The 24,285-nt window shown below is 36.5% G+C and overlaps 1 protein-coding gene across 1 annotated transcript in view; it reads left to right on the top strand.

Moving 5' to 3' along the window:
• Positions 1-24,285, top strand: part of GUCY1A2 (guanylate cyclase 1, soluble, alpha 2) — a 385,551-nt gene that overhangs the window by 281,233 nt on the left and 80,033 nt on the right. Inside the window, exon 6 of the mRNA XM_006833793.1 lies at positions 4,365-4,508. Within this exon, the coding sequence (XP_006833856.1) occupies positions 4,365-4,508 (144 nt within the window). The remainder of the gene's footprint in view (positions 1-4,364; positions 4,509-24,285) is intronic.

The following is a 24,285-nucleotide window of genomic DNA, read 5'->3' as shown; positions in this document are numbered from 1 at the left end:
TGTGCATTGTTGTTATTGTTGTTTTTCCCCAGACTCCCAGGTCAAGATTCTCAGTATTATGTAAATTATCATCCATTCTGTGATTTGATGAAAATATTCTCCTATGTGTTGTAAATCCTAAACTTTATCATGTTAATGAGGCACAACTGGATGCAGTTATGTTAATGAGACAGCTATAATCTATAGGATTCTATTGTATCTTGGGTCAATCTCTTTTGTAGTACAAAAGAGATTAACAAGTGAGCAGATCTCAGTGGGATCTATTATCACCAAGAAAAAAGAGCCAGGAACAAAATGCTTCCTTTGGACCCAGGGTCCCTGTGCTGAGAACCTTCTAGACCTAGGGGAAATTTGATGGCAACACCAATGGAGATTTCCAAGAAATACTGATGTTGAAAGAGATGCTGAAAGGAGACAAGACCTTCCCTTGGAATTGACAAAGAAGGCCTTCCCCTATTTCTGGATCTTCTAGCATCCTAACTATGAGACAATAAATCTGTTTGTTAAAGTCATCCACATGTGGCATTTTTGTTTCAGCAGCACTAAATGATGAAGTCACCCCATACCCGATCCAAATAAATACACACTTCTTTCTCCTCACTGTGTCCAAATCTCCAACATATCATCTAGATATGTGTTGAACTTTAGTCTAAAGGGGAGGGAGAAGAATGTGACAGGAATATGACTTCATGAGATATTAAAATGAATTATTTTAAATGATCATTCTAAAACTAAACCAAACTAAATTTAAAATGTGATTTTTTTAAAAAAACAAAAATCATAACTAAGAAATTTATTTACACTACCTTTACTTCTTGGAAAATGTGAGGATTTTTATTTTAAAGGATTGAGAATATATACTTGAGGTAGGTGAATTCATTTAAAATTTGATTAAAGCCGTAGTAATACATAGGGCAGCAACTGCACATAATACTATTCATACTTAAGTCTTCTTTTCTCTGTTGAGAAAGGATATTAGGTTTTACATGACTTTTATAGGTGTTATTTTTTCCATCTTTTCTGTGCTATGCCATTCGAGAGGAGCTCTGGTAGTGTAGTGGTTATGAATCGGGCTGTGAACCACAAGGTCAGCAGTTTGAAGCTACCAGCTGTTCCAAGGGAGAAAGATGAGGCTTTCTGCTCCCGTAAAGATATACAGCCTTGGAAATCCTGTACAGGGTCTCTATGAGTTGGAACTGACTCCATGGCACATAACAACAACATTCAAGAAAAGGTTGGGATGCTCAAAATAAATGAGATGCACTATTTTAGACTGCATGTATTGTATTTAAAATCGTTTTGGAAAAAACGCAGAGGCAATTATGAAGGAATTCAGAAAAAATTCAAATATTTGGCCAATTCTTTCTTAGTCTATTTATAGTGTACACTGTTTCATTTTGGTTTATTCAAGGAAATTTCCTCAAGAACAATCAGAATTAATATTGAATGCTTTCAAATTCCTTGTTCCTCATGAAGCAAAGTCAAATGATTATAAAGGGACTCTACTAAAATGCCCATGTATATTTAATTCTTCAAAACATGTACATGGGTCTAGTGAAGTGATGTAGGATAAGCACTGGACTGCTAACCACAAATTCAATAGTTCACACCCACAAGCCACTCCTTAGAAACCCTATACAGGGTCACTTTGAGTCAGAACCAACTCGACAGCACTTAACAATAACAATAGTAAGCATGTATAGAGCTGACTTAGATTAAGGGAGAAGAAACAACAGGGCTTTAATAGAACACCACATTACTAAAGCATGTTGTTTCTTTAAGGTACAGGTTTATGTTTTGTTGTTGTTGCTGTTAAATGCCATCGACTTGGTTCTGTCTCATAATGACTCTGTATAGGATTTCTGAGGAGCGGCTGGTGAGTTTGAACTACCGATCTTTCGGTACAAACTAACATTGTAGTCCGGTTCTTATCCTACAGTGCCATAACAGAACTCCCAAGTTCGTGCTAAGACACTGAATATATCTGGAAAGAAAGTAAAAACAAAATTTCACACAGATAAATTACATTTTACAAATATCTGGATATTTGAAAATGTGTAAGTTGTCAAGGATTTCATTTTCTTTTGATTCACAACCAATGTCCATGGGAACAGAAGTCAAAAAAATCAAGCAACATTTTGTATTGGGCAAATCTGCTGCAAAAGACTCCTTTAAAATGTTGAGTGTAGATGTCAGGTTGAGGCATTAGCTACAACCAGGGGCTCAGACATAGCAATTATATTAAAAATAGTACAGAATCAGGCAGTATTTCATTTTATTGTACATGGGGTCACTGTGAATCAGAACCAACTCAACAGCACTTAACAATAACATAAAGGCAACCTATAATCTATCTTTATGTGATCTTGTGATACAAACTTCAGTAATGCATGTTTAGTGTTGTTGTTAAGTATCATCATGGAACTCAAATTAATTTTTGCCAAGAACATAATGGAAATGATGATGGTGATAATTATAAAAATGATATGAGATTCTGAGAAAAGATAGTAATCCAAAAGCATACATGTTTGGATGTTATTACACAGCAATTCAATTTATTCAAGTAATTTACTACTTATGTTTTCTGATAGATGAAAGTTAGAAATTAATTTCAAAATACATAGCTAACAGCATTCTAGATCCTTTAAACTGCATAAGCAAAGGATGAAACAAATATGAAGATAAGCAAAGAACATTGTATTAATCAAAACTGAATAGTAAGTGGCCACATTTTACACATTTGTTATTTGCTGGGTGTCTTCTCAAGTGAGAATTATTTTGTTTTTTTACATTAAAACTTTGCAAATGTACATTGCATTGCCTTTCTCTGCTAAGGTATAGTTTTATTTCCTTTTTTTTTTTTTCATCACAAAGTAGATTTTGAAGAGAAACTGTTGAACTATTTAGTAGGTGTATAGGTATTGGAATCATTTTTGATGCATAATTCCATGAATTTAATTTGCATTCATCGTCCCATGATCTTCCTAAGTGTTCTTATAATATTCCCTAAATTAGTGCTCAGTGAATTTAGTACAGTAATCATGTTACTAAAGTTTTATAATGTAACTTAATTAATATTAAGTCTTAATGGATAGAATATTTTATAATTGGTAGTTGTAGCTCCAGGTATTTGGGGATATTTGTTCCTACAAAGATCTACATGATGTGTATATGATATATATATGATGTTCATAAAATATGCACATTATTTGCCTATTATAGTCATGGTTGCTGTTGTTGTTAAGTACTGTTGAGTTGGTTCTGACCATAGTGAATCTGTGTAGGGTTTCCAAGGAGTGGCTGATGAGTTTGTGGTTCAAACCGACCTTGTGGTTGAGCACTTTTCCTACAGTGCCACACCAGGAGTCCCAACCATAGTTAACATAGTTGAGTCATTCATTTATACATTCTTTCATTTTCAATATATTTGTTAATAGCGCTAAAAATTGTTTGTGGCACAATTTAAACTCCACTGTTAAATGAAAGGTCAGTGGTTCAAACCAGCTAGCAGCTCCCTTAGAGAAAAAAATCTGGTGATCCATTCCTTTAAAAATTACTGTCGGGGAAACCTTAGCGGACAGTTGTACTCTGTTCTGTAGGATCACTGTGAGTCAGAATTGACTAAATAGCATACAATAATAACAACATATTTAAGACACAATGCTAACTGCTGTGCATACAGAGATGAAAAAGGTATGACTCCACCCTGAAGGAGTTTACATAAGCAGACAATTATTACAGCCTATGATGAGCAGATGTTTATGGTCAGAAGTATTGGAATCCTGGCACTGCAGGATAAGCACTGGACTGGTAGCCACAAGATATGAAGTAACACACCAGCTGCTCCTTGGAAACTCTATACAGGGTCCCTATTTGTTGACACCAACTCCACGGCACGTAACAACAGCAACATTTTTAAATTAAGGATAAGAGTGGACCTGACAACAAAATTGCAGATATATTAAAGAATGTAGAGCAATTAAGAAGGTGGAAAATTTGGGGGGGAAATTGCTTTCTAGAAAAAGATTTACTCAAATGTTTGAAAGAAACGAGAAATTAGCTTGGCAAAAGGTCATTTTTTGATAATTCTCCAGGCAAATCACTGATGTTTCTGTGTGCCTGTGGGATAATTATTTTATATTATCCAGTTATTCTTCATTTTCAATGAGCCTCTAGGATGAGATGTCAGAATTTGACTGTGGCTGTTTGCAAACTGTGCAGTGATTTTGTTCAGGTGTCTAATTGCTTAATTCATTGATGTTGTGCTGGCATGCTCTTTCAGCAGCATTTGCGATTGCAGATAAGGAATCATTTCTCTTCTGTCTCATTATCCTGTTTGCATTTGATTTGTCTGATTGCTGCAGGTGGAAACAATAGGAGATGCGTACTGTGTTGCAGCAGGTCTCCACAGAAAAAGCCTCTGCCACGCAAAACCCATTGCTCTCATGGCCTTGAAGATGATGGAACTTTCAGAAGAAGTGCTGACACCTGATGGAAGACCAATTCAGGTAACTGTTAATTGACAAAGCAAGAAGTTCCTTCTGAATTCTACTTCTTGTTACCTACAGATTGAGATCAAGGAGCCCTGGTAATGTAGAGGATTAGGAGTTGGGCGGCTAACACAAGGTCAGTAGTTCAGTCTACCAGTCGCTCTGCAGAGAAAGATGAGGCTTTCTGTTCCCAGAAAGATTTACAACCTTGGGAACACTTTACAGGGTTCCTATAAGTCAAAACCAAATTCATGGCATATAACTACCACCATAGATTAAGATTAGGTACTCAAGAAGAACTAGAGTTGACAGGAGGCAATTCATAGATCTAGAAGAGCAAATGCGATATAGACCAAAATAGAAAAGGTTATGTGGAAGGAAAATTGCTATGGGAAGAAGAAAAGAAAGGTAAAGTTTTAGAACAAGGAAAGGGAAAGCTTCCAGTGAGCAAGTCACCAAATCCAAGCAAAGATGGTGGTGAGAATCAGAGTTTGAGAGATAATCCAAGACAAAGAAGAAAGCTACTCCAAGACATAGAAGGATTCTATCCAGGGTTCCTGAGGAAGCCTCAGAGTTGACTCAGCATGGTTTTAATATAACAGAGCTTGAAGGTTGGAGCCCAAATTTGCAGAAACTTTTTTAAAAGGTGAAAAAAGTAGATCCTGGTGTTCTGTACCATAGTCTGGGGTTTACCTCTAAGAAATCAGTATGGTTACCTAGCTGTATTTCTGTTAGAGCACTGTGGTGGAACACAGCAGGCTGTTACTGTGAACCCATGTAACCAAAAGGTTTATATTTAAAGAGCCAAAAACAAACGAGTCATCAAGTCAAGTCTGACTCAGTGTATAGGATTTTCAGGGTAGTGTGGTGACTCTATACAATAAGTACTGGACTAGGAACAAGGTCGGTGGTTCTAACCCACCAGTCGCTTCATGGGAGGAAGAGAAGGTGTTTTACTCCCACAAAGATGTGCTGACTTGGAAACCCAATCCATGGTTACCATGGATTGAAACCAACTCGATGGTACTTAACAACTTTGTAGAGTTTCCAAGCCTTTAAATCTTTACAGAAATGAACAGTCTCCTCTTTCTCCCGTGGATTGGCTGGTGAGCTTGAATTGCAGAACTTGCAGTTTGCAGCCCACTGATTATCCTGTGGTTCCACCAGGACTAACTTTAAATTTAAGACAGAGTGCAACAAATCCAATAAAGAACACAAAGTAAGTCAAGGATCACATTTGTTGTTGCTAAGTGCTGTCGAGTTGATTCTGACTCATAGTGACCCTTTATAGCACTTCTGAGGAGCATATGGTGGGTTTGAACCACCAACCTTGCAGTTAACTCCTGTGCTTATCCTACAACACTGGTCTAGGAGTCCTATGATCACATAAGGATGGGTATTGTTGGTATGTGCTGTATAGTCAATTTCGAGTCATAATGACCCTGTGTAGGGTTTCTGAGAACAGTTGGTAGGCTTGAACTGCCATTCTTGCAGTTAGTGCAGTTACCAGTCCAGTGTTTATCCTACAGTGCCATACCAGGGGTCAGGATAGGTGTAGGCACATACATAGATGAATAAGTACAAGAGTATATAGATATGTTAACAGATGTTGCTGTTGTTGTTGTTTAGGTCTGTCAAGTCAGTTCCAACTCATAGCAACCCTGTATAGGGTTTCTGACTAGTGGCTGGTAGATTCGAACCACCGAACTTGCAGTTAGCAGTCCAGTACTCATCCTATAATTCTACTCCAGTACTCGTGTGAACTGATTTATATGTATATATAAATGCAGTTACATATTCCTAAAGACACTACTACAGATACTCCTGAGATGTAACCAAACACCTTCTGAGATCAGGTTTTTGGGTTAGAAACCTTAGGACTATAGTCTCATGGAACAACCCAGTCAAAACATAAGTTACAAACTTCACGTACGGCCTTCTTGTGACGAAATAGCATCTGGCGTGTTAAAACTTGTGAGTGGCCATCAAAGATACAACTATTGGTCTCACATTCAAAAAAGTAGGACTGTAACCACAATCTTTGAGAAGAAGCAAGTCTGCAAGGTCAATGGCCTATGTGAACCATGACTTCACCTACCCTGAGACCAAAAAAACTAGATGGTGCCCTGCTACCACCACTGACTGTTTTGACTGAGACCACAACAAAATGATTCTGGTTAGAATGAGAGAACAATGCATAACAAAACTCGAATGCTTACAAATGTCCAGGTTAAATGGGCTGCTGAAATGAGAAGGTTCCCTAGAGACTATCATCTTGAGACACTCTTCAAAGATTGAACCGAAACTACTCCCTGTGACCATTTTTAAGTAGAAACGCAGAGTGATACAAAATAAAGGATATTAAAAAAAAAGTCTGTAAAAAAGGAGGTTTGGTAGCATAGTGGTAATGAATCGGGCTGTGAACCTCAAGGTCGGGAGTTCGAAACTACCAGCAGTTCCATGGGGGAAAGATGAGGCAATCTGCTCCTGTAAAGATTTACAGCCTCAGAAACCCTACTCAGGGTCGCTATGGGTCGGAATCGACTCGACAGCACTTAACAACAACAACAACAAATAAATCCAAAATATCAACATTGAATTCCAAAGCAATAATGAGAAGTTAAGGAGGTAGGAAATCTAGAGAACTGGAATTAGAACAAGCAGAACACAATTAATGATAATACCAACACAATGTGCACCAGTTTGTTGAAACATTTCAGTTTATATTCAGTCAATTCTTTAATTTTTTCCACCAATGCCTTGAGTGTAGCTTGGACTTCTTCCTTCAGTACCATTGTTTTCTGATCATATACTACTACTTTCACTGGTTTAGCATCAACCAATTCTTTTTAGTAAGTGACTTTATATTCCTTTCATTTTTTTAAAAACTTTTATTGTTAATTGAGTGATAGTTTACATGGGTTTTGCACTCATCCTATCATATTTTGTTTCATTGCAATGATTAAAATCCCCTCCTTGTATCATCATTTAACAGCACTTGCTTCTATTCCCTTTGAGGTATATGTGTATATATAATATACATTATATATACACACTCAGGAATTATATAATAATTTAAACAACCCAAGGGCACATTCTGCAAGCCTGCCTCCTGGTTGCCAGCATACAGCCTTTCTTTTTCCATGAGTCTAGAGTCCTCAGCTGCTCTATTTCTCCATGCCATCATCTCTGCCTCCATCCCTGCTGTCATTGTTTTTCTGGTTAAGGTCCCACATTCCACTCATGCTCTTCTGCCTTGATGGTCCTAAGGTCCTATGTTCCTGGAATGTAAGATTAACTACTTCCCCTTTATGTTACAAAACTTCAACCTTTACAGTTGTGGCAATCACAATTAGTCATGATAACAATTACTCATTATTGAATCAAAAGAATCTATCCCTGTCTTCTTTCACCACACCTGTCTAGACAAGATAAATACTATTCAGTGGGGATCCTACATCCCCCCACACTTTGAAACTAAACTTCCTCTTGAAAACCTATAAGCCAGCCACTTCATGCATTTATAGTCTCCCCCTTCCATTTTAGGTAGCCAGTGTCTAAGTTGCCCATCCCTAACCACCCTGTGTACCAAGGGAATAGGCTTGATTCTTGATGTGGAGACTCCTTCCCTGTTGGTTGGTATTTTGAGCTACTACATCCATTAGTATAGGTCAAGTTCATCAAATTGTAGCAATTTTCACTTGCTTCCTTTATCAAATTTATCTTCCTCTAGTTGAGCTCTGGTCATCAAGCCATTGAAGCTAGGTCAAATGGCCACTAGTTTGGACATTCTTGTGCATTTCCCTCCACTTCATATCTGCTAGCCCTCTGTGGCTAGGTCAATATCCATGGTCTCATGAGTTCCCAATCTCTGCAAACTTCAGACCAACCAGCCCTTCCTCTTCCCTTTCTCACCTTGAGGTAGACAGGAACATAGTAGAACTCAGCCCATATCTTCATTACTGCCTTTCTCCTATTTTTACTCAAATGTAGAGCACTGTGGTTGCCACCAAGCTTACATGTCTGCTTGTGTGTTCCCTTTGGGTTTCAGTCTTGGAAGGGAGTTAGTCTTGAATGGACTTGATTGCTTACCTTGATGACTCCCTCATTTTTGTTTTTTTCTTAAGACTTTTATTGTGCACTGAGTGATAGTTTACCTGAGAGAACATCAGTTTTGTGTTCATCCTATCATATTTCGTATCATTGCAATGATTACAGTCCCTTCCATGCATCACAGTATTTGCTTGTATTCCCTTTGTTTGTTTATGGGTGTTTTTGTTGTTGTTGTTGTTTGTTGATTACACAGAAACACTCAGGAATATATAATTATTTAAACAACCAAAGGAAGGGCACATTCTGCAAGCCTGTCTCCTGGCCACCAGCACACAGCCTTTCTTTTTCCATAAGTCTAGAGTCCTCAGTTGTTCTAGCTTTACATCATCATCTTTGCCACCATCTGTGGTGTTGCTGCTTCTCTGGATAAGGTCCCACATTCCGCTTATACTCTTCTCCCTTGATGGTCTTAGGGTCCTCTGTTCCTGGAATGTAAGATTAACTACTCCCCCCTTTATGTTACAAAATGTCTGCCTTTACAGTTGTGACAATTGCAATTAGTCATGATAATAATTACTCACTATTGAATCATAAGAATCTTATCCCCATCTCCTTTCACCAGACCCGTCTAGACAAGATGAAAACTATTCAGTGGCGATTCTACCTTCCCCGACACTCTGAAACTAAATTCCCTCTTGAAAACTTGCAAGCCAGCCACTTCATGGCTTTAGAGTCCTCTATTTTAGGTAACCAAAGTCTAATTTGCCCATCCCTATCAACCCTGTGTACTGAGGGTTAGGTTTGATCCTTGATGTGAAGACTCCTTCCCTCTCAGCTGGTATTTTGAACTACTACATCCATAAATATAGGTCAAGCTCATCAAATTGTATCAATTTACACTTGTTTCCTTGATCAAATTTCTGTATCTTCCCCAACCAAGTGCTGATCATCAAGCCATCAAAGCTATGCCAAATGGGTACTATCTTCAAGTTTAGGCATTCTTGTGCATCTCCCCTCACTTCATATCAGCTAGACACTTCACTCTCAGCTGTAGGGCCTAGGAGTCCTCAGCAACATTTGTTTTTGGTGTTTCCTATGTCATTCAATATTTTGCTTATGTTATTGTTGTTGTTAGGTGCCATCGAGTTGGTACCAACTCATAGCAACCCTATACACAGCAGAACAAAACACTGCCTGTCCTGAGCCAATCTCACAATTGTTGCGATGCTTGAGCCTATTGATGCTGCCATATTGCCAATCCATCTTGCTGGAGATCTTCCTCTTTTTCTCTGATCCTCCACCCTACCAATCATGATATCCTTCTCCAGTGACTGGTCCCTCCTGACTATATGTCTGAAGTATGAGAGATGAAGTTTGGCCATCCTGGCCTCCAAGGAAGACTCTGGCGGCACTTCTTCCAACACAGATCTGTTTGTTCTTTTCAATATTTTGTTTATAGAATCCTTCAGTATTACAAGTCGAGGTTTGATTTTTTTCTTCAGTTCTTTCTGCTGAAGAAATACTCAGTGTGGTCTTCTCTTTTTGTTTTCTAACTTCGGGTCTTTGCACATTTCATTATAATACTTGACTATGTCTTCTTGAGCTTCCCTTTGAAATTTTCTCTTTAGCACTTTAACTTGATAAATTCTTCCAGGTGCTTTAGTTTCTCTCTGATTAAGAACAAGGTACGGGGTCTCTTCTGATATCCATTTTGGCTTTTTCTTTCTTTTTTGTCTTTTTAATTACCTTTAGCTTTCTTCCTGTCTGATGTTCTTGATGTCATCCCACAGCTCTTCTGTTTTTTTATCATTAATTTTTATTAGATTAAATTTGTTCTTGAGATGGTCTTTATATTCAGATGGGGATCTATTTTGGCTCTCATGGACTTGTTTTAATGTCCTTCAACTTTGGTCTGAAATTGCATCTGAGCAAATGATAGTCTATTCCACAATCAGCCCCTGTCTTTGTTTTGACTGATGCTCTTGAGCTTCTCCATCATCTCATCCCACAGATAGAGTCCATTTGTTTTCTGTGTATTCCATCTGGTGTGGTCCATGTGCATAGTCACCTTTAAGTTGCTGAAAAAAAGTATTTTCAATGAATATGTCAATCTTGCAAAATTCTCACCAATATTGTTTCTATCATGAAAGCCATATTTTCCAACTATTGATCTTTCTCTGTTTCCAACTTTTGCATTCCAATCACCAGTAATTATCAATGCATCTTGTTTGCACTAAATAAAACTTATAAAGAGTGAAAAACAACTATAACCTGAAGAATATATTTACAACATGTATAACCCATACCATTTAATTATCTTTGATAGACTAAGTAAGCAGGATAAGCTTATTGTTGTAGGATAAACACTGGTCTGTTAACCTCAATGTCTGCACTTCAAATCCATCAGCTGCTGGGAGAAAGATGATGCTTTCTGCTCCGTTAAAGATTTACAGCCTCTAAAACCCTACAAAGAGTTGCTATGAGTCTAAATGGACTCAATGGCACTAGGTTGATAGATTGATAGGTTATTGTGAATATGTTGTTGTTGTTTAGTACCATTGAGTCAGTTCTAACTCATAATGACCCTGTTTAGGGTTTTGAAGAAGCAGCTTGTGAGTTTGAATCACCAACCTCATGGTTAGTCACCCAGTGTTTATCCTACAGTGCCACACCAGTACTCTTTCCATACACACACACATACACACACATACACACATATCCTATACATTATTGAAAATGTGAAAGACAATTCAGTTGAAAAAAAAATGAGTGAAAGATAAGATCAAAGGTTTCAAAGTAGGAAAACATGAAAGTCCTATAAACGTATGCAAAGGTGTTTGACACCATCAATGATGAGATTAATATAAAGAATTAACACAGGAGTCCTGGTGCGGTGCTGTGGGTTAATGTGCTGGACTGCAAAGTCGGTTGGAACCACAAGGTCAGTGGTTCAAGGTCACCAGCCATTCCTCAGAAACCCTATACAGGATCACTATGGGTCAGAACCCACTTGATGGCACTTAACAACAACAACAATAAACACCATGACAATGCATTATTGGCCACTAGTTTGTCTTAATTGTGAAATTGTCACAGTACCACTGTTGAAGAGAATATAGAGCAGCAGAAAATCTCATAAGCAGCTGGTGGGAGTCTAAATTGGTACAATTTACTTGACATGAGCTATTAAAGTTAAACTTTAACAGTACTATAGCTGACAATATTCTGTTATTTATAAGGTTTTCAGTAACTAAACATTCAGAAGTGGTGTACTTCTCTTTCTTCCTATGCATATTCTCCAACCCAGCGATTCTTCCTCAAAATGTGCTCACTATGGAAGTACTTGTACATGTGTAGCACAAGTTACACCTTTGTTGTTGTTGTTGTTAAGTGCCATGGAGTCGGTTCTGACTCTTAGCAACCCTGTACAGGGTTTCCGAGGCTGTAAATCTTTATGGGAGCAGAAAGCCTCATCTTTCTCCTGCAGAACAGCTGGTAGTTTCGAACTGCTGACCTTGAGATTTGCAGCCCGATTCATAACAACTACACTACCAGAGCACCTTAAGTTATACCTAAGATTTAGTAATAATTGCAAATTGGAAACAATCCAAATATCCATCACTGAAATAAATAAACTGTGGTATATGTATATCTTGATAAACCATCAAACTGGGAAAACAAATGACTTCAAATACTGACATCAAGATGGAAAATTTCTCAGAAATATAATATTGATCAAAACAAAAATGCTAAAGAAGAATAGTAATAGTATAGTTTTACTTTACTTAATTGTTTTCAAAACTGTCTAAAACCACACAGTATTCTTTTTAGAAACATATGAATTGATAGAAAAACTGTAAAGGAATAAAAAAATGAATGATTAACACAAGTTTCAGGTGGTTAGTGCTTACTTCTGAGAGAAATAAGGAAATGGGAGAATATTATAGGACAAGTGCACAATGGAGTCATAGTCCAAAGTTGTTTGTTTTATTACTATTCATTAGTATGCACATATATGCTTACATTGGAGAATTTAAGAAAAGAATAAAAGATGAAGACTTCTGTAATTCTCTTGTTAGAGGTAAAATTAGAGAAGAGGGGAAAAAAGAAAGGCTAGGGAGAAAAAAGATTTGGAACTGGAACTGGATAGTGGTGACGGTTGTGCAACATGGACATTTTGGATGGTGTGGCTGGATTGTACGTGTAAATATGGTTGAAATGGAAAATGTTTTGTTGTATATATATATTACTACAATAAAAAAAAAAAAAAGGAGAATATGACATTTTGAAAGATCAAGTCTGTGTCCCTCTATGGTACAATTGTCTAGTTGGGTAATAGTTATTCATGTTTGTGACTGATGCTGCTACCACTTCCAGGAATACTAAATAACTAGAAATATACTGTCTCAGATCTTCTAGGAACTGTTAATATACACAGTATACATTGCATTCATGTAAGTTCTTAAAATCTTAAACCTACCATTTAGGCAGTCTCAGCTTTGTTTCCTATGTTGACTTTTTAAGTCGGTATAATGTTTGTATTGATTTCAGCATTGTCAAAGCAAACTTGAATTAATAGAAAATAAATCCAGAAAACTGTGTTTTATTGTGTGCTCATCAATATTTTCATTTGTAGGATATAACATTAACTCTGTTTTATAAATCAGATAGCCTTATTAAATCAGAAGAGGAAATATATATCCATTAAGATTTAATAAGATTTCAAGAGAATCAAAATAATAAAACCACTTACAATTATAACTTCATTATTAATTTATATTATTTATATGGTTTTGGAATGCTTTTTGACATATTAACTTGATTTTGAATTGGCTTTGGGCTGGTACTATGGGAACATTTCTGATCTTATTGTGAGAACCTTTATATAATGTTTGGGAGTTGTCATAGAGTTGACATGTAACCAGTTGATTGTTTGCCACAAATTATATTAGGCCATTTAGAAGTTGTTATTTGACTTACCATGACAGCCTTAGCACAATACCATTATTTAAAGCCAAAGACAACCTCACCAAACTCTCAAATGTTGAAAACAAATTTAATAATTGACTTTAGGAACCTATGCAACATCCCACTATGAAGGAACATCTTGGTTCTTCAAGACTTTAAAGAGATCTTGTGCAGTAGATTTGCCTGATGCTGCAACACGTCCTTTGATATCTTGACTGCTGCTTCCATGAGTGTTGATAGTAGATAAAAGCAAAATGAAGTCTCTGACAACTTTTATCTTTTCTTCATATATAATGATGTTATTTATTGGTCCAGTGGTAAGGATTTTAGTTTTCTTTACACTGAGGTGCAACCCATACTGAAGGTAGAGACCTTTGATCGTCATCAGTGACTGTTTTATTGAGGATGATTTTGTGAGTCAATATATCTAAGTGTTAGTTCTGAACTTCCATTTAAAAAAATATTTCCAGTGAATTTCATAATATAGTATACAAATTCAAATTCTCTTCATTAGTCCAGAGCACTGTACATTTTATCTAATGAAGCAATTATAGAAAGATTATTTAAAAAAAAAGAACTAAAAACAATGAGCAATCATGTTGTAATACTGATGCATTTAACAGTCTCAATTGCAAATCAAGGAAATGATAGGAATTTCTCTAAACACCTAATCCCAAAGCAGGAGTATTAGCAAATTTACATGTACTCTAATACATTAAATTGTAGCACCTTAAACTTCAGTCTCTTCTAATCAGTTTACAGGATTTTGTTTTGTTTTGTTTTAGAATATGAAACAATTATTTTCCAAGTAATTTTTAAAGACTGTTGATATTGACAAAGGAAACCTAATGCAGTTTAAATACTTGGAGAGATTTTATTTTTTCAGGTATTGCAATGTTTAACAAACCTTGAGATTAAAACTTGAGATTGTGTTTAGAAAAGGAAAAACAACTTGTTTAATTATGATTGTGTATGATTTTTTATAATTATTTACAAAATTCAAATTAATGTTTTATTATTAACCCTGAAGTCCATATGTATACTTATTTGATATGTTCAACTTCAAAGACAAAGTTCACATTGGTTAGGAAAGAAGGAGAATGGAAAAAGGAAACAGAGAGGGAGTGATGTTACATTGTGGGGATTTTAACCAATGACATGAATTGTTGAGTGGAAAACTGATCACTCTATAAACTTCACCCAATTCACAATAAAAAGCTAATAAATAAATAGTTACTTTTTATTTTCAAAGGAAAAAGTAATGTATATCTAAAGAAGAATAACTTGGTAGCAAGTGTCAGATTGCTAACCGAAAGGTCAGCAGTTTGAGTCCATCCTTTGTTCTGCAGGAAAAGGATGAGACTTTCTGCTCCAGTAAAGATTTACAGCCTCAGAAACCCTATATAGAGTCACTATGAATCAGAACTGACTTGGTGACACACAACCAAGGAGAATAACCTAAGAGGTCAGAAAGACCCTAGATATATGAAGACACTGAGACCAGTTACCCTCATTCTCATGCTTATTTAATAGGCATCGAGTAATGTTTGGAGTTGCTTTTAATCTCCTGGTTAACACATATGTTACAGTTTTAGTAGGTTGTTGTTTTAAGGAAGTAATAGAAAGTTATGGCTAAATATATTTTCTAATAGATTGTTTATTTTGTATTGTGAATTTATTTAATACTAAAAAAAGTTTGTGTATTGAAAAGAATAAAAGAATACATTTATTTATTTCCCCCACACACACACACTGAGAGTTTACCAGGTTTTAACAGATAAACTTATGTGTTTTCCTTCCTTTTAATTCTCTCAGGTTCATTCTATATATGTTGTTGTTAAATGCAGTTTGATTGTTTCTGATTCATAGCAATGTTGTATAGGGTTTCCAAGGAGCGGGCTAGTGGGTTTGAAGCATCAATATTTCGGTTAGCAGTCCAGTGTTTATCCTACAGTGTCACACCAGGACTCCTTCTAGATGAGGGAGCTTCAAAAAATTCCTGGAAAAATGTAATTAAAAGATAAAGAGTTTTTTTTCTGCAAACTTTTGAAGCCCCCTCATATTTTCTTCAGCTCTATCTTATAGCTCACCAATACTCCCTTCTGTTGGGTCTCGAAGTCATTTGTGAAACCTGCTCTCTTAATGAGGAGCTCTGGTAGTGTAGTGGGTTACAAGTTAGGCTGCTAACCTCAAGGTCAGCAGTTCGAAACTACCAGCCACTCCACAAGAGAAAGATGAGGCTTTCTGCTCCCGTAAAGATTCTTAATGTTGATTACAGCTGCTTATAGTTTGCTTTTTTTTTTTTAAGTTTGCATTTCTCTGACAAAATTTTCCATAGTTTTAATTTATTTCCTTGAATATATAATTTACAACTGTGGTACTGTGAGTTAATGTGCTGGGCTGCAAAGTCAGTTTGAACTGCATGGTTGGCATTTCAACCTCACCAGCTATTCCTCGGAAACCCTATACATAGAGACTATGGGTCAGAACCAACTCGATGACACTTAACAACAACAACAGCAACAAGCTCCGAGCTTGATAAATCCAAAACGGATTTTCTGGATTTATCTGTTGTTGCATTTAATATTGAGACATGTTAGTTAGTCTACTGTATGCCAGATTTTATCTATTTATTTTGCTTGAGTGCTGGACATTATATAGAGAAATTATAGAAGTAATTTGAGATTTGAGGCCTAGGATGATGTTGCTCTCCTCCAGGGAAGTTTCATGAGTGCTTCTGGAAGGAAACTCGAAAATCTAGCAATCAAGAATCAGAGGATTTGAAGCTTCTGTAAGGGACAATCAACTTTTGGTCCACACTTGTAGTTTTGGCATTGCCCTTATATCTGTGGTATTGCCTTTAACAGACCTATATTAAATTACAGGATTTACTAAGGCCTCACCCTTGGCAATTCTTAGACTTCTATTTTTGCTCTTAGTCCTGCAGGGTTGTCAAAAGTTTCAAAAAGTTATCAAAAGATACCTCTTCTGGAGTCAGAAAATGCAGAGGAGAGAAGCAACCCTATATTCAGTGTTCACTTTTCTGATTCATCTTCCTCAGTAATTTTTCATTGTCTGGTTAGAAGGGTGTTCAAATCATATAATTAACTATTATCAGAAATGAAAGTTGTAAATGATGCATTTGAGTGAGCTTCAAAAAGTTTATGGAAAAGTTTCATTTAATTCCATTTTTTTCACAAATCATATTCTCATAAAATCACATTTTATGAAAATATGATTTGATAAGTTTTATCTTGATAATACAGGGTCGCTATGGGTTGGAATTACTTGACGGCACTTAACAACAACATCTTGATAATAACGAATTGCCCTAAAAATTTTATATTTATGCATAGTCATGAGTTCTATATTACTTTGCAAAATAATTACTTTGCATAGAAGCCTATTTAAATAGAAAGGAAAAAACAGTATTTTTTTGTTTATACATATACTACAGTAAATCAAAAAGTATGGCTACAAAATCATAGAAACCTGTATTATACAAAATCTAAAATTGTAGTTATTGTTTCTAAGCATATCTTCTTCCATCTAGGTCTATATACTTCTGAAGACAGTATTTCCATCTCTCTAACCCTTCCCTGAAGGAGCTCTGGTAGCGTAGTGGACGAATCGGGCTGCGAACCGTAAGGTCAGCAATTCAAAACTACCAGCTGTTCCGCAGGAGAAAGGTGAGGCTTTTTGCTCCCGTAAAGATTTACAGCCTTGGAAACCCTGTACAAGGTCACTATGAATCTGAACTGACTCCACGGCACATAACAACAACAACAACAACCCTTCCCTGAGAGTGCACTAGCTGCTCTGTTGGAAAAAGATGACACTTTCTGCGCCCATAAAAATTTACATCTTTTGAAACCCTATACAGGGTTGCTATGAGTTATAACTGACGTGACAGCACACAGCAATAACCCTTCCCCAAAGAAATCTGCACACTTTGGTTTATACAATGTCAAAATGTCACCTTGGTCATCCTCAAAGGACTCAAATCATGTTCCTTTTAAATGTTATTTGAATTTGGGGAACAAAGAGAAGTTTGAAGAGGCATGGTCTATAGGATGAATGGGTAAATTTACAGAACGAAATTCTTGTAGGACAACTCTTGCCAACTCAAAAAAAGAGCAGGTTTATGTTATGATGTTGTTATATGCCATAGAGTTGGTTCCGACTCATAGCGACCCTGTCCGGGGTTTCCGAGGCTGTAAATCTTTACGGGAGCAGAAAGCCTCATCTTTCTCCCGTGGAACAGCTGGTAGTTTCGAACTGCTGACCTTGCGGTTCACAGTTCGATTCTTAGCCACTACGCTACCAGAGCTTCTTGTTATGATGTTGTGATGTTGTTGTTGTTGTTATGTGCCGTGGAGTCAGTTCCAACTCATAGCGACCCTGCACAGGGTTTCCGAGGCTGTTAGTCTTTACAGGAGCAGAACGCCTCATCATTCTCCCGCGGAACCGCTGGTAGTTTCGAACTGCTGACCTTAAGGTTCGCAGCCCGATTCGTAACCACTACGCTACTAGAGCTCCTTTGATGTTGTGATGTTGTGATGTTGTGATAGGGGGGTGAAATATTCCTTGTCACAATTTTCTGGCTTTTTTCTCACCAATGCATTTTTTCATATTCTTAAAACCTCTGTGATTGTCCTGTGTCTTTTGAGAAAATCTGTCAAGATTATCCCATTGGAATTCCCCAAACAGCTGCCATAACCTTATGAGCTGACCTGTCTTCCATGAGCTCATCTCGCCCAGCAGATCCTCTTAGAAGTCACTGTTGTGATTGGACCTGTTTATGAAGGCACCCTAATGAGACTAAGACAAGTGTATGACTGAGAGAACTTGTCTGAAGCTATCCACTGATCCCAGAAACATGTTTAAACATGTTTTGGTTGCAATAAACTCATGTATGTATAAACTGAAACTCTAGTTGCTGTTGTTCTGTTGTTAAATGCTAGAGTGGATTCCCACCCATAGTACCCCTTATAGGGTTTCCAGTTTGAACCACAGAATTTGCGGTTCAAACCAACTTTGCAGTACAGCTCGTTAACCCACAGTGCCACATCCTGGTGTGGCACTGTGGAAACCCTAATAGCAATACTTAATTACTTAGCCTCATTGTGGTGGTGGTTGGGTGCTATCCAGCAGGTTGTAAGTCATAGTGACCCTATACATTTCAGAGGCTATAAATCTTCACAGAAGTAGAAAGCCTCATCTTTCTCTGAACAGCTAATGAATTTGAACTTCTGACCTTGTGGTTAGCAGCCCAGCTCATAATCCACCATGCTACCAGGGATGCTTACTTAACAGTGCTTGACATATCCAATTTCAATTGCTGTTATTTAGTGTTATTCTGTAGTAACCAATTTTTAAATACATATGACTTATGCTCAATATGTATATAAATTGTTTACTACAGAATAAAAATTAAAAAACAGCAATTGAAAAAGGATATGCCAGCCATGGTTCTAAGTCCTTTCCATGTAATTACTATTTTAAGTCTTTGTGCAAAATATTGCCATTATTTAATTTTACAAATGAAAAGAATTACCAAACTGTATCAAGTTGTACGGAGTCCTGGTGTGGCACTGCAGGATGATGCTCTGGACTGCAAGTCAGTTTGAGCCACAAAGTCAGCAGTTCAAACCCACCAGTTGCTCTTTGGAAGTCCTATACAGGGTTACTATGAGTTGGAGCCAACTCTACCTCTACGACACTTAACAAAAACAACAATATGAATTCATATATAAATATGCAATTATAAACACAAATACATTTGTATTTATATGGATAAAATATGAACTTGTATATAAATGTATACATGTGTTTGCAATAAGTTTCATGTTCTCAAGATTTTCCTATTGCCTTGGCATATCCTACTTTATCTACTAAATTAGTTTTTTTTTTTTTTTTTTTTTTTTTTTTTAATGGCATCAGTACTTACAAAAATTTAAATGTATATTCGATTTCTTCCTTAAGGGAATGATAGTATTTAATCTATTTAAGAAACAGTCTACATAAATTATTAAAGTTTTTAAATTTAAAAGTAAGAGAGATTCATATATGTAGTTAAAAAAAAAAAAGTATTACTCCATTATTATTTTGAAGGTTGCAGTCACTAACTAGAATGGGTGGGTGTGCCTATTAATCATCCTGCTGTACTGTTTTTTCCTATTTTTTTTTTTTTCGTTTGTATATTACTTATTATAGACTTTAGAATAGTGTTACGATGCACATGGGTATGCAAGTTGTTGTTGTTAGGTGCCGTCAAGTCAGTACTGACTCACAGTGACCCTATGTACAACAGAACAAAACTCTACCTGGTCCTCAGACAACTTCACAGTCGTTGCTATGCCTGGGCCCATTGCTACCACCACAGTGCCAATCCATCCTATTGGGGGTTTCCCTCTTTGTCTCTGACTCTCCACTTTTACCAAACATGATATCCTTCTCCTGGGACTGGTCCCTCCTGATGATAATATGTTCCGAGTAAGAGAGACAAAGTCTGGCCGTCCTGGCTTCCAAGGGGCACTCTTCCAAGCAGATCTGTTTGTTCTTTCGGAAGTCCACTTTTAATATTCTTCTCTAGCACCATAGCTCAAATGCATCAATTCTTCTATGGTCTTCCTTATTCAGTGGCCAACTTTCATATATATATGAGGTTATTTAAAATACCTTGGCTTGGAAGCATCTTAGTCCTCAAACTGACATCTTTACTCTTCGACATTTTAAAGAAGTCTTGTGCAGCAGATTTGCCTAATGCAATATGTCATTTGATTACTTGACTGCTGCTTCCATGAATGTTGGGGTTGATCCAAGCATAATGAAGTCTTTGATGACTTCAATCTTTTCTCCATTTACATGGAGGTTGTTTATTGGTCCAATGGTGCGGATTTTTGTTTTCTTTTCATTAAGATGCAACCCATACTGAAGGCTGTGGTTTTTGATCTTCATTTTAAGTCCTCTTCACTTTCAGCAAGCAAGATTGTATCATCTTGCTTGCTGAAGGTAAAGATGAAGGTTGTTGATGAATCTTCCTTCAATCCTGATGCCATGCGATTTCGTCACATAATCCATCTTTTTAAATTATTTGCTCCGCATACAGATTGAATAAATATGGTGAAAGAATACAACCCTGGGGTACATCTTTCTTAATTTAAAATCATGTGGTGTTCCCTTGTTCTGTTAGAAAAACTGCCTCTTCGTCTAAGCATAGGTTCCTCATGAACACAATTAAGTGTTTTGGAATTCTCATTCCGTGTAATCTTGTCCATAGTTTGTCATGATCCACATCATCAAAAGCCTTTGCATAGTCAGTAAAGCACAGGTAAACATCATTCTGTTATTCTATGCTTTCAGCCAAGATCCTTCTGACATCAACAATGATATCCCTCATTCTATGTTGTCTTCTTCTTCAGGCTTGAACCTCTGGAAGTTCTCTGTCAATGGATAGTTGCAGTTGTTTTTGTATTATCTTTAGGAAAACAACTCACATGGATATCAATGATATTGTCCCATGGGTCACCTCTTCTCTTGGGTCACCTGGCTTTGGAATGGTCACAAATATGGACCCCTTCTAGTCAGTTTGCCAGGTAGCTGTCTTCCAAATTTCTTGGCATAGATGAGTGAGTGCCTCCAGTGCCGCATCAGTTTGTTGAAAGACTTCACTTTATATTCCATCAATTCTCGCTGCCTTGTTCTTTGCCAATGCCCTCAGTGTACCTTGGACTTCTTCCTTTAGAATCATTGGCTCTTGATCATATACTAACTCTTGAAATGGCTGGTCATTGACCATTTACTTTTGTTACAGTGACTTGAGGGGGTGGCTAATGAGCAGTTCTAGTTGCCATCACAATTGCCATTGCTAGCTGTGATAGATTATCAGCTGTATACAACTATTTAAGGAGCTCTGATAGTGTAGTGGTTGCAAGTCGGGATGCTAACCTCAAGGTCTGCAGTTCGAAACTGCCAGCTGTTCCATAGGAGATACATGAGGCTTTCTGCTCCTGTAAAGATTTACAGCCTCGGAAACCTTGTACAGGGCCTCTATGAGGTGGAATCAACTCCACAGCACACCACCAACCACCACCATAAAACTATTTTCCAAATGTAATATTTCCCATAGACATTGGACTGTGTGACTGATTTCTATATCAACTGTATTTTCAGTCTTTGTAAGTCACATATTTCTAAAAATGTTGGTCTTGTTGATTTTTTTTTTTTAATGCTATTTGTCAAACAGATAGATATTCTTAACAGGGTGGGTTAGTAGATTACTTTGCTTATGGGTACTCCATTCCTGTGAGGAATTGTAAATTTGAAAAGAGGCTTTGATTCTATAGGCATGCCCTGTGGGGTTGGGAGAGAAACAGATGCCAGTCATACCTAGAAGCAGAATCTTGATGTACTAAAAAAATGTGAAATTGTTCACTACAGATTAGTAAACAAAGACAAGTAAGTCTTACTTGTGAGCAGTCGGACACTGATCTAAACAGTCTTTATGAAAATATTTGTATACATGAAAAAAATTGTGATAAGTTAGTGAAAGGAGAAACAATATCAAATAATGTGGAAGGGAGAAGTTGGATTGATTTGCATGAAACTATATAAATTACAAAATTGTTTAGTTTGATTTTGTGCAGCACATTTTCAAAAGAGAAATACATTCATTGTTAGAGACATGCTTTAAATTATTTATAAACTTATTATTTAAATATTATGGCTATGAGGATTAATACTTATAAAGAAGTTTTAAATTATTTCATGTCTTTTAGCTTTTATCCAGAAAGTGTTCATTCAGAGAGAGTACGTGTATATGTATGAATATGTATGTGTGTGTTGTGTGCCATTTAAATTATTCCTACTCAACCATCCTATACAATTAACTGGAGCAAATCATCAATTCTTTTCTCCTGTGGAGTAGCTCATGGGTTTGAGCCTACAATATCCTAAGAAGAAGCTAAAATTGGTATTAGGGAAGGTATTTGTATTTATTATTTTGTGCACTGTAATTACAAATGGGCAGCCTCCAAACAGTTAGGCATCTCATGTTTTTATTTGTCTGATTTTTACAGAAAGAATAAGACTCTCTATCTGCCAATTCTTGCCCCTAAAGAGAAATTAAGATGTGATTTCACCAAACCATTTTGGGGATAAATAGCCCATTATCTTTAGAATATAGTCTTTTTATTGGCATTACTGACAAGAGACCTTTTATCTTTTACTGTCAGTTTAACTTAGTCTTATTACAGATTGATTGTTATTTGCACATATGCCAACATTGGTGGTGGTGGTTGCGTACCACCGAGTTGCTTCCAATTAACTCGTAGCGACCCTGTATAGGATTTTAGAGGCTATACATCTATATGGGAGCAGAAAGCTTCATCTTTCTCCTGCAGAGTGACTGGTAGATTCGAACTACTGACATTGCAGTTAGCAGCCCAGCTCATAATCCACTATGCAACCAACATTAGTAGTATAAATTGTATGATATGATAATAGCATGGAAATAACAAGGTGTACATATATGTAACACAGTAATGTGTGATCTATGTGCTAAACACACTGTGGACTTAGCTGGGTCTTATCTTTTAAATTTCTGATTATATTTTATATTATCACATCTAGTCCAAAAAAAATTTTTTTAATGATTTCAGAGTACCTTTACTTTGAAATCACTTCAAAGAGAAAGTAATTTCTCATTACAAAAAATGAAAATTACCTCTAAAAATGAGTACATAGAAGATAGTAAAAAATCACCTTTAATTTTGTAAAACAGTTATAAGCACATTTTACATTTTGTTGTATGTCCTTGAAATATTTTTTGAAATGAGTATCCAAATACAAAGAAACAGAATCTACAAATGTGAAGATTCTTTTAAAAATGAAATTGACTCTTTAAAGTCTAGTGGTGACAGGCATGCAGTGTAACAGATATGTATATCCATTCTAAATACTCAGGAGTGGCCAAGTTAGTCTGGGAAGCATCTTTCTTTGTGAGTAACTGATTTTGATTTTGTGTTTTTATGTCCATACCCTTGGATTGTCAAGTCATTGAATACTAACACTTTGATCACTGCAGTTGTAAATGTGGTAATAACAATTCAGTGTCATAAGTGCTCTTACAAATTTGTTCAGCTTTGTGTTGATGTCATGTCAGGCATACGGTAATTGTCTAGGTCACCACCAAAATATTCCTTATTTGGAATCTGGTTTCCTAGCAACTCTTGCTTTTTCCTAATGGCTGAATTGATTTCTGCACATTTGTAATGCTTCCTACTGCATCAGAAATTGTCACCTTGTGTACAGATGTTACAAGATCAAATTTACATGCAGATTTGATTCTAAGAAATCATTCTGGTTTATCACTTGCCTTTCATGTTTTCATTCAAAGGTTAAACTAGTAATTTAAAGAATAAATTTAGTAAGACCTCATTAATTCAGGTTAGGGGAAATATGGTAATTTTGACAACAATGTCCAAAATGAATGCATGTAGTCCCTAGTAGGAAACCTGTTGAAGATAAGAAACTGAGTAATTTTGATGGTCAAATAACCATATAATCAGAAGGCTGACAGGAATACTGGTCTGGAATTTGCATTGGATGTTCCCAAAGAGGAAAGACTTATTTGGAGGCCACTTACTGTTTCAATGTTTGGTTCCCTGTTTTTCACTCTATATTTAGCTTCCTTTCTGAGTTTGTTTCCCAGTTTCTAACCCTACCTCACTCTCAGTCCCCTCAGGTTCCTTGTTTCTTTCAGTTTCATAAA

This window comes from Chrysochloris asiatica, unplaced genomic scaffold, assembly GCF_000296735.1.
Source record: "Chrysochloris asiatica unplaced genomic scaffold, ChrAsi1.0 scaffold00008, whole genome shotgun sequence".
Classification (NCBI taxonomy): Eukaryota; Metazoa; Chordata; class Mammalia; order Afrosoricida; family Chrysochloridae; genus Chrysochloris; species Chrysochloris asiatica.
The sequence above is the reverse complement of the archived record's forward strand: the minus strand, read 5'-3'. Positions and strand labels throughout refer to the sequence as shown.